This window comes from Acinonyx jubatus, chromosome B3 (assembly GCF_027475565.1).
Source record: "Acinonyx jubatus isolate Ajub_Pintada_27869175 chromosome B3, VMU_Ajub_asm_v1.0, whole genome shotgun sequence".
Lineage (NCBI taxonomy): Eukaryota > Metazoa > Chordata > Mammalia > Carnivora > Felidae > Acinonyx > Acinonyx jubatus.
Window position 1 is genome coordinate 108,619,043 of NC_069386.1, and position 12,077 is coordinate 108,631,119.

General features: G+C 35.7%; 1 protein-coding gene across 5 annotated transcripts in view; it reads left to right on the forward strand.

Annotated features, from left to right (window-relative positions):
- The window catches only part of ZBTB1 (zinc finger and BTB domain containing 1), a 28,619-nt gene extending 17,021 nt beyond the window's left edge, over positions 1-11,598 (forward strand). For 2 of the 5 annotated variants that reach the window (XM_027065898.2, XM_015068142.3), the window contains one exon: positions 648-3,868. In XM_027065898.2, the coding sequence (XP_026921699.1) occupies positions 666-2,807 (2,142 nt within the window). In that variant the 5' untranslated portion in view covers positions 648-665 and the 3' untranslated portion in view covers positions 2,808-3,868. The other 3 variants (XR_003422539.2, XM_027065900.2, XM_027065899.2) reach the window with 3 other exon arrangements.
- The last annotated feature ends 479 nt before the right edge of the window (positions 11,599-12,077 follow it).

Sequence of the window (12,077 nt, forward strand, 5' to 3'; positions counted from 1 at the left end):
TAATACCCGTTACCTAAGTTTTTAATACTCTGTAGTTTAGTTTATGAACTTTCAGTTTAAGTTGTTATTTTATTTACTTTCATTGTTTGTATCCGTCAGGTACTTTTAAACTGTTTCCTTTCAAATCTAGTAAATGTTATTCCCAACATAGTTTGAGGAAACCAAAGTGATGGTTTTTGTTTTTGATACCTTAGCTTGGGTTTCTTTTTTTAACAAAATATTTATTTTGAGAGAGACAGAGCACGAGCATGTGAGTGGGGAAGGGCCAGAGAGAGAGAGAGAGAGAGAGAGAGAGAGAGAGAGAATCCCAAGCAGGCTCCGCGCTGAGGGCTTCGATCCCACGAACCATGAGATAATGACCTGAGCCAAAATCAAGAGTCAGATGCTCATCCGACTGAGCCACCCAGGTGCCCCCATTGTGCTTCTGAAAATCAAAGTGGGAAGCTTGACTAAATGGCTATCTTCATCTTCAAATTTAAAAAAGCATTCAGGTATATATTATTGAGTTTTACCACACTGGAATGGAAAACTACGTATACCTTTGTTATAATAGCAAAGTCACACAAGTCACACAGTGTGATCAAAATTACTCTTCAGGTGCTTTCTCAAGATATCTCGTCTGACTTTACTATTTTTGTTTTACATAGGTCTCTAATTAATAGAAGATGGCAAAGCCCAGCCACAGCAGCTACGTCCTTCAGCAGCTAAACAACCAAAGGGAATGGGGTTTTCTCTGTGACTGTTGTATTGCGATCGATGACATTTACTTCCAAGCACACAAAGCAGTTCTGGCTGCCTGTAGCTCCTATTTTAGAATGTTTTTCATGAACCATCAGCACAGTACTGCGCAACTGAATCTCAGCAACATGAAAATTAGCGCCGAGTGTTTTGATCTCATTCTGCAGTTTATGTATTTAGGAAAAATCATGACTGCTCCCTCTAGCTTTGAGCAGTTTAAAGTGGCAATGAACTATCTACAGCTGTACAATGTTCCTGACTGCTTAGAAGACATACAGGATGCAGATTGTTCCAGTTCCAAGTGTTCATCTTCTGCTTCTAGCAAACAGAACAGCAAAATGATCTTTGGGGTAAGAATGTATGAAGACACAGTGGCTAGAAATGGCAGTGAGGCCAATAGGTGGTGTGCAGAACCCAGTTCAACCGTAAATACACCACATAACAGAGAGCCCGATGAAGAGTCTTTACAACTAGGTAATTTTCCGGAACCACTGTTTGATGTCTGTAAAAAAAGTTCGGTGTCCAAATTATCTACTCCAAAAGAACGCGTGTCACGACGCTTTGGACGGAGTTTTACCTGTGACAGCTGTGGATTTGGCTTTAGCTGTGAAAAGTTATTAGATGAGCATGTGCTAACCTGTACTAACAGACATTCGTACCAAAACACAAGATCCTACCACAGAATAGTGGATCTTAGAGATGGAAAAGACAGTAATATCAAAGCTGAGTTTGGTGAAAAGGATTCTTCTAAAACATTTTCTACGCAGACGGACAAATACAGAGGAGACCCGAGCCAGGCGGCCGAGGATTCGACTTCAACCCCTGGAAGCAGAAAAAGTAGCACCGTGGAGTCTGAGCTAGCTGGCGAAGAAAAAAGCAGAGCTGCCGAAAGGAAAAGAATCATTATCAAGATGGAGCCAGAAGATATTCCTACAGACGAACTGAAAGACTTTAACATCATTAAAGTTACTGATAAAGACTGTAACGAATCCACTGACAACGACGAATTAGAAGATGAACCTGAAGAGCCATTTTATAGATACTATGTTGAAGAAGAGATCGGTATTAAAAAAAGTGGTAGGAAAACTCTAAAACCTCGGATGTCAATAAGTGCTGAAGAAAGAGGAGGTTTAGAAAGTATGAGGCCCCCTAACAACAGCAGTCCGGTACAAGAGGATACCGAAAATGCGTCTTGTGAGCTGTGCGGACTCACAATCACCGAGGAGGACCTGTCATCCCATTACTTAGCCAAACACATTGAAAATATCTGTGCGTGTGGTAAATGCGGACAGATCCTTGTTAAGGGCAGACAGCTTCAGGAACATGCGCAGAGATGTGGAGAACCCCAAGATCTGACAATGAATGGCTTAGGAAATGCCGAGGAGAAAATGGACATGGAAGAGAATCCTGATGAGCAGTCAGAAATAAGAGATATGTTTGTTGAAATGTTGGACGATTTCAGGGACAATCATTTCCAGATAAACAGTATCCAAAAAAAGCAGTTATTTAAACATTCTGCCTGTCCTTTCCGATGTCCGAATTGTGGCCAGCGTTTTGAAACTGAGAACCTGGTGGTTGAACATATGTCTAGCTGCCTAGACCAAGATGTGTTTAAGAGTGCCATCATGGAAGAAAATGAGAGAGATCACAGACGAAAGCATTTTTGTAATCTGTGTGGAAAAGGATTTTATCAGCGGTGCCACTTGAGAGAACACTACACTGTTCACACCAAGGAGAAACAGTTTGTCTGTCAGACATGTGGAAAGCAGTTTTTAAGAGAGCGTCAGTTGCGACTGCACAATGATATGCACAAAGGCATGGCCAGGTATGTCTGTTCCATTTGTGATCAAGGAAACTTCAGAAAACATGACCATGTACGGCATATGATTTCTCATTTATCTGCTGGTGAGACTATATGCCAGGTCTGCTTTCAGATTTTCCCAAATAATGAACAGTTGGAACAGCACATGGATGTTCATCTGTATACATGTGGAATATGTGGAGCCAAATTTAATTTGAGGAAAGATATGAGATCACATTATAATGCCAAGCATTTGAAAAGAACATAAGTGATTTTCTACTGTACTCACGTTTAGTTGATAGCAGACAAAACACCAAAGCAAAGGATATGAGCTATTTAGAAATTGATTTTATAAGATGAATTGTTGGAGAAAGATCTCAAGGCCCTTTTACCTTTAATATTTTTGTTTAGGATCTTAAGTATCTACATTTTAGATGTTATTAAATGTTTATCATTTTTGTTATTTCTTCATAGAATTCTTTGATTTTAGTTTGTTTTAGCTATGATTAAAATTACTTTTCAATGTAGACTACAAGTGGTTGTTACCCCTTCAATGACTATTAAACTTTAGTTTTTTTATCATAAGGTGATGACTTTACTATTTCTATGTGGGTTTTTTTTTTTTTTTTGTAAGGTTATCCTGTGAAATTTTAAATCCAACATCATTGGCCATTTGTGTTTATTTAAAAAAACTTTTTAAAGTAATTCTTGGAAACTATCTCATTTGCTATTAGCTTTTTTTTTTTTTTTTGGTAAGTTGAACAGTGATTTAGCTACTGTTTATTCCCCCCCCTTTTTTTTTTATCAATGAAATCCATATTCTTTAATTGACATGCTTGTTAGGCAGGCTAGGTGCATTGACTCTAAACTTGAAGGTTGACATGGGCTCAAACTTGGCCTAAAAAGATTGATGGACCTAAGGAAATTCCTATAAATGAATATTTCCTATAATTGATAAAATATTATCATTTAATAATCACATTTAAAACTTATATTAAGTGTAAAATCCAATGACTTTACCCCACTGGAGAAATTAGTGGGGACATGTCATTTTGTTTTGTGATATTAAATTTAACTATGATAGTTAATTAAAAAGACATATCTTGTATTCATTTAAAATAATTTAAAATATTCTGATTTCTAAAGTGTATTAGTTTATCAATTATTTTTGTTTATAAATAGACTTTAATAGCTCTCTAGGAATATGACATCTAAAGGAAAATGATTTTTCATCTTTAAAATTACATACTTTTGGAACTTAACTTTGAGATTTGAGAAAGCTGCCATGTATATTGATAAATCAAATAAAATAAAGAAATCAATTACAAACCTGGTTGTTCTATAAAAGTAGAGTGTGCAAAAAAATGTCTTGTGTTTTATACTAAGATTTGGAGGAAACGTGTTGTGGCAAATTGCAGTTTATCGCCATGCTTTATTACTATTTTTTTTCTGTAAAGGACTACAAAATTTGAGGACTATAAAATAATCACAGAGCATATAAGTAGAAATAGCTTATCATTTTTAGTTAAAGGAGTATCATTGTTAGTTGTTGCTGGCACAGGGTCTACCTTGAATTACATGTGAATTAAAACACTGGCACAGCTGACACACCAATAAACACATCTACCGAATAGAATGCCTTTTAATGTGAATTACTTGCATTGTCATACCCTTCTCATAACGCAAGAGGTTTTAAGTGACGTCTGTATTTAAACATACAATTCTGTAATTATGCACAGTAACTTAACAGCATTGCTCTTTTTGCTTACGTCAGATTTTTAAGCTATGCAAGTCCTATTTTCCTATACAATTTGCATACAAGGAAAAATTGCCAAGAGAATTGAGACACTGACGAACACAGATCTAGCTGAAAGAGAAGGAAGTACTGGAGCACAGTGTGAGCTCAGAGATTTGTGGGGATACAAGTAAGAATAGGATTAAGTAAGAAGAGGGACAGTGCAGGTGGCATGTGGTATTAAGATAATGGGAAATAGAGACGGGGGAAATACACTAATAGATAAACAAGAAATTAGGAATTTTTTTTTTTTTTTAAGCCACCTAGCAGAAAAAGCAGGAAAAGTGATTCAGCTAAGTCTTGGACACAGTAGTTTATCAAGGAATTAAATCTGGAGTGCCACTTGAAATATGGTGTATGTATTACTGATAAGAACCTGGTAAAAGCTCTGTAACAAACCCAGAGACCGTCAGAGGGTTGCGTAACAAGATAAGATAAACTCAACAAATTTCCAAACTATTGATAGAGTATCTCACCGAACATAATTTTTAGGGGGAATCACTTTTTTCCATGATCTTCACCAATATCGATTGCAGTGGCTTCCCACCATTAAAGAATAGGGTGGTTTCTAAATACTACCGTGCTGTAAAAAAGGATTGTCTATTCCATTAGGAAAAGGGAGGGTTAATTTAATGTTTTGACATGGACCGACAGCCAACAATTAGCAAGCAAATATATAAACATTGAACATAATGTCTAACTTTACATAACTGAGAAGTTTATGGTTTCGCGAAGCCCCACCTCACCATGTGTCCTTCCAGTTCCATATTACTCAGAACAACTTTTGTTTTGTTTTGGAACCAGCTATAGGGCAGCACAGTCTCCTGTGGGTATAATGTACAAATTTTCCTCATTAAGGCAGAGAGTACATTTAAAAGCTACTTGCCTCTTACAGTTAAGGGGAATGAAAAATGTCTGACACCTCTCTCCAACCCAGTTTCCTCTGACTTCCTTCCTTTCCTGGGGTTACAGAGCTGTACCTCCTTGCTATTGCTTCTTGCCCTCCGTGCTGTGAAGGCAATGAATCGAGGTTGTGGAAGCTACCTTCTCCTCCTGCCTTTTACAACTTATGTAATTAGGCTCCGAATCCAAAAATGAAGGGAAAATCTAGACAGATATCTTGGAATCTTGTGTCTCACAAACAGAGTCTTGCTTAAAGGGCCTTTGTTCTTCAGCAAGAAATCTTAGAGAAATGGAGTCCGTGCCTATCAAAGCTTGTCACCGGTTACGGTGCAACGTGGATGTTTATAATTCTGTAATAAGCACCACTAAGAATCTCAGATTAACGAAGCACAACAGGGTGGCAGTGCAGTAGGACTCAGAAATCTGTCTTAATCTCACCCATATTTTTAAAGTAAAACTATTGAGGCAAATGACTCTCATGCGTAAAATGGTACAAGGCTCGTTTAATGTATGAAGTTCGAATATGGACAAAACTTAGAAGAAAGAACAGGGATTCTAGGGGCTAGTTATAGAACTAAAAGAATTAAAATAAGGACAAACTTTGCTAGGGCAGTCAGAGCACCAATCAAAAGGAAAAATAATAGACTGACGTGAAAAATCGTATTTAAGTGCTGTAGTTGAAAACAAAAACACGAATGAGATGTAGGAGTTGAATAAAATATAAACATTTGGGATTGTTTTAGGTGAGAGTAGAGATTGAAGTACTTTGGTAGGTTAAAATAATACTGATACATTAAAATAATTACAGCTATAAAATGCCTAGTGAAACAGTTGCTGTGAACATGCCAAGGATATGCCTAAATGCTTGAGATAATATACTAACTTTCTATTCTAAAAAAGTAGGAAGAGAGGCTAGTGATGGTTGGCTACTTTCTCCCTGGTTAAACAATACTTGTTCCTCTATACCACAAGTTAAGGAACTTCCATATATAATAGATCTCTGGAAAAATCCCCCCTCATAATCAGTTTAACAGTTAAAGTAAACACAAAACTTGTCATTGTTAACAACAAGGTGAATTAGTACCAACCAAAAGAAAACCCAAATGTGTATCAGTACACATTGTTGGGAGTAAAGAAGTGTGGCGTGTTTCTTGATTTTTAATGGGTTTTGTGAGTTAAAATTAATTTGCTTTCCATGAATCTACTTGATCAGTTCCTCATCTTTCCTCACCGGGCCCCGCCTCCTTTGTAACAAATGTTTGTCTGTGATAAATGCCAGCGTTCCTCAGGCAGCGTAGCAATACAATGCCTAGGCCACCAGGGTGCCAAAAAGCTGTATGGGGACATATTCTTGGGGAATGCCCCCCATCTCCTTGATACTTGAGGTGTAGGGAACGGGATGACAGGATGCATGCCAGCCAAGTGAAGCAAGTAGGGTGCTGTTGGGTGTTTAAGAGCACGAAGATGCCGCCCAGATTACGAAGCCCTTGATCCATGCATCCTAGAGCTCTCCCTTAGTAATCCTGGCGTCCATTTACTTAGCGCTCTTTATGCTCCGCCAAGTGCTTTACATGCACAATTTTAATTAAGCCTCACAGCCTTATGAGGTAAGTATTGTTTCGATTTTCCAGATGGGGCTCTGAGGTTCACAGAGACTTGAGTATTTTTCCTAAGATCACACAGAAATTAACCACAAGAGCTAGAATTGAGCCTAGACCTATTTGATTTCTACATGCCTGCTGTACTTAACCACTGAGCCACATACCTCACCTACCAAGAAGTACAAAGGAGGCCCTTTTGAGCCTAGGAACACGTGTGATTAAGCTCCTATGAAACTCTGTGCTCCATGTTGCATCTGTGATCTGCTGTGCCTGGTAAGGTACTTAATGAACGCATTGAATAATGTGGAAACATATCAGTTGGACTCAAAACTTTTTATTTGAATGGGTCACATTCAGAGTGATGTTTTAGAAATAAATCCTGACTATTGACGTGTTTTAATTTTCCTTTATTTAAACTTAAACCTTTAGTGGTATAATCAGCCATCTGGGAAGACCCATTGTAAGTGCCCAATTAAAATTTAATTTGAATTCCACTGCTGTACTTTTACTGTGACTTTTTCCCCTTCTATTTTCCCTATTCCTGGCCTTTATGTTTTCATCTCCAAGCAATCACCATTTTATTGGTTATGAGACTGATGAGTTGAATAATTCCAGCCGTTTGAAAGTATTCCCAAGAAAAGCCAGGACCCCAGAATAACTAGTTTCCTCTTTTTGCCTTAACAGATGATGTGGATAAGAAAATTTTCATGTCTTTGGCTAAAAAACAAAACAAAATTCTTAATTGGCATATTGTGATTGGTTTGATTATAGAGTGATGTAAGTTGGTCTAAAATCAAAGTTGGTTATTCTCTTTATAGTTCAATTTACCAAAAATATTAGTGTAAACTTATAAACACAGTCTTACTCATAAAAGAAATGAAAGACAGTTTCAGGAAACGACAGCTGTTTATGCACGCTAACCTAGCGGCAAACTTAAAAAAAAAAAAAGAACAGTTAATGGTTTAAGTGAAACAATCCCCCTCCCAATCTAATCTGATTTTAACTTGATACGTCTATTGCCCGATTTCTAAAAGCTATACAATAGGTTTTACTACTACTGTATTAAATCTACTACTTTAATGGTCTTTCTACCATCTGTCAAATGTTATTTTTTGAGTGAAAAGAGAATAAGATGGTGAAGACTCATGGATGATGCCTTTATAATTACTCAGGTGGCCCACTTTCATTGCCTTCTAGCAAACTCAAGGACATACTACTTGGTAACATATCAGAAGAGTCTTATACTAAAACCAGATGAAATGTAGCTACTTATAAATTTATATGCTGGCAAGAAGCAAAGATGCAAGGATTTAAAATGCAAGGACTTTTATGTCTGTGATTATTGGTAAATACAAACTAAATGACAATAGCTTGTAAACATGCTAATTTTGAACCCGTTTATTACCACTTACATATTTATATTCAGGTGCTTAGTTGACTTTATCATTAAGAAGCTTAAATCGTTTCCTTATATCCAGGAGAACCAAATCATTGAGGTCCATTAGTAGTGACAGAATTGTTCATCTTTTCTATCAAAATCGACCACAGATCACTAGGGGGCAGGAAGCCATTAGAATTTCTCATTATCTTACTCATTTGTTGACAAAAAAGATGGTGTAAACATTGTAGTGCAGTACTTGGCTCTGAATTGAATGTATCCATACACTCATCATCATTGTGACCAAGTAAGACGTCACAGGAAACTCTCAGACCAGGGGATGACAAATATGTAAAATACATTTCCTTTCAGAATCAGGAATATTAACAATTTTATGTGAGAAAACTTGCATGACTCTCTGTACTTACCTATGTGAGAAAGGAATAAAGAGGACAGCCTAGGAAGCCCCCACTTAAGCTTTATTTCAGAAGTTACTATGTTGTTTTTATTGTACTTAATACCAGTCAGACTCGGCAAAGCTCATTTTTGGATGACAGAAATAGAATTCCATCCAGATTATGAAGGCCGTCTTTTCTTTCAAATGCTTATGCATTCCCTGATGTGGGAGAAAATATTTTAAGAGACAATCTCTTAAAAAAAAAAAAAAATAGGGTAAAGCATTGTTGCAAAAAATACAATTCTACCCAGAATCACTGAGGCAGTTTAGGAGAGTTGTGAACTGAGGAATTTGAAGGAAAGCTCCTTCTCAGCGTTCATGTGTGTACTTTATTTTTGTTTGCAGAGTGTGCAACATTTAATATTTGAAGAAAACAATGTTAGTGTGATGGCTGAAGGCACTCAGTAAAAAGAACATGAACTTTTAAATTTGTTAGATAGATCTTCCAATCAGAGATTTGCCATTAACAAGTTAAAATGCATCGTGTGGCACCTGGCTGGCTCAGTCAGTACAGCATGTGGTGCTTGATGTCGGAGTCGTGAGTTCGAATCCCACCTTGGGTATAGAGATTACTTACATAAATAAACTTTTAAAAAAAGGTTAAAGCACATTGTAAAATTATTTGATTTGAATGAAGAAAGACCTCTTAACTGCTTCCTTTCTCCCTACTTTCCTCTACCTGGCTGACCTCTTACTCTTCATGTTGTGTGTGTCCTACCCATTCTAGCTTAAATCACAAGAAAAAAGGTGCCCCTAAAGTTGAAGAATTGTATTAGTAGTAAGAACACCTTGTATTTGAAGGGTTCAATGAGTTACATTAAGGAAGAAATTAAATAAATTTAATTCCCAGGAACTATGCTTTTGCTTCCATTCTTTGTTCTAGTAATATTATGCTGGCCTAGTACCCCAAGCCATGAAATTCTGACCTAAGAATTATGTTGTATCTTGTAGAGCAGTCAACTTGTAATATTATTTTTCTTGAGTTTTGTCTTTTTCTGTGTGGCAGTGGTGAAATAGGGCCTTCTAAACCTCTGGAGAAGTGAGATCTGAATTTGGAGAGGACATGGGGAAGAATCAGACTTCAACAGATAATCTTTAAGTCCAGACCCAGGAATATCAGATCTGAAGTGACACCATCTTTTCTGTCTTCTGACAAACCTCATCAATTCCAAAGGTTCCAGTTTCAAGGATCCAAGAAAACTCAGTAAAGATCACTTTGGAATCACTTTGCTGTGACAAAATTGATTCACGGTGACTCTCCTAGAATTTGTGGAAAATCTGCTAAAGAAAAGTAACAGAATATTCATATGGCATCAGTGGTTAAAGCTACACTAAAATGAGACTTTATATGCTAACTATCTTCCATGGTCCCTTCTAAAATAAAAGGGGTTGCTAGGCTACCATAAATATATTATAAAGAGATAATAACGTATCTGTGTAAACACATATAATCCTAAAATTAAAATAATCTCAATCACAGTTTACATATTATGAAATGTAGTTAGACAATTAAAAAAATTACACTCCAAAATCTACAGTTTAGAGTATAAATAAAGAGATGTGGGTACAGAGAAAAAAACAATGAGACCAATTTTTTAACAAGAAAAGATAATCTACTTATTACTCGTTGTAATGTAACATTTGCCCTTCCTCCTTTTTCACTGTAAATACTCGTCACAAACTTGATTATTAATATTAATGAAGCTCCCTTTAAGCCTGTTAACTCAAAGGAAAACCAAAGTGGTTATTACTTCAGTAGTAGATTTTCATAAATCACAGACAACAAAAAGAATGTATCTTAAGACACATTATTTTCTTCTCAATTTAGCAATATAACCTAATAAGGTAGAATGAGTTTCTGTTAAATATTTATTCTCAGTATTAACATATAATACCATATTTCTCAGCTTTCAAATTTCAAGATAAAATTTAACTAAGTATTGAGTGAAACAATGATTGATGTGTTTAAAAAAAAAAACAAACAAAACACCTTTCACCGGGAAATGAAATGTTTGAGGAGATTTTAACCTGGCTTCAAATACTTTGTTTTATATATATATATATATATATATATATGCTCATACACACGTTTCTTAACCATATGAATCTTACAGCCATACTATTTCCTTATTGTGAGATACTCATAGTTTTACTTTTGTTTAACTGTCTATCCAATTCATTATTTATTATTATTGTTTCTTATGCAATATCCTGATGTTATATATTTCCAGAAATGCTTATTTTGTTTTTATGCCTATTTCTTCAAATGTTTTAGTAAAGAATTACACAAAGAAATCTAACTTAGAGTATATATAATAGTATATGCAAAAGTTAAGTCATTTAAAATCTCTAGCTATAAAGTGGGATGGTAACTTGAATATTCCCTCTAATAATTAGACTAACAAAAACTTAGATAAAGTTAATTAGAATGAAAGTTAATTAGAATGTGGTAGTGGGTATAGGGGCCTGAAGGGATAGAAGTAAAGACTTTGAGTTCATACGAATTCAACTGCTTTAAGAGACATAAGTTTAGAAAAGTGTTAGATTCTAAAAAACAAAAAATAAAAAACTATAGCTAATCTCTTGGGAAGCATATGAACCTGTAGACTTATAACAAGTAGGAAACAGACAAGATAAAAGATTACCTGTAATTAAAGGTGCCAGATCGATACAGCAGAGACTCAACACATAATGACTGTAGAAGTAGATTTAGAAAAGAAATATGGCTTAAATTTTGACTGTACTAAACTATAACTGTAATGAATTACAATAATTATAAGTGATATAAGTGCATTCTATAATGTGATTATTTTCTGTATGTTAGTATGAAATGGAGTTACTGAGTTACATGGAAAATTTTTGTTACATGTTTTAATCCGTTGCTTTTACCTAATAAAATTTCCTCCTCTATGTTCAGAAGTTAAACTGTCTGTATATTACTTTTATTTATACAGTATTTCTTCAACCTGGCTCTTTTACAGAATTACTTGTCTGAAAAATTATCAACCCCATCCATTCCCTAATACAAAAATAATAAAATATCGGAGACAGCTAATAATTGTGTTCCTGAGCAGCTTAAGAAGTGCACAAAGCAGGGACACCGGGCTGGCTCAGTCTGTAGAGCATGCGACTCTTGAGCTCAAGGTTGTGAGTTAGAGCCCCAGGTTGCAGGTAGAGATTACTTAAAATCTTAAAAAAAAAAAAAAAAAAAAAAAAAAAAAAGCATGCAAAGCAAAACTACAAAAAGTTCTTATTGCCAAATCCTGGATTATTTTATATAGAATGATTAGAAAAGTACTATCTTATGGCAAACACAGATGGCAAAAAATCAATTAGGTTTCTTCATAATATAAAAAGGAATAATAGGGGCGCCAGGGTGGCTTGGTCGGTTGAGCGTCCAACTC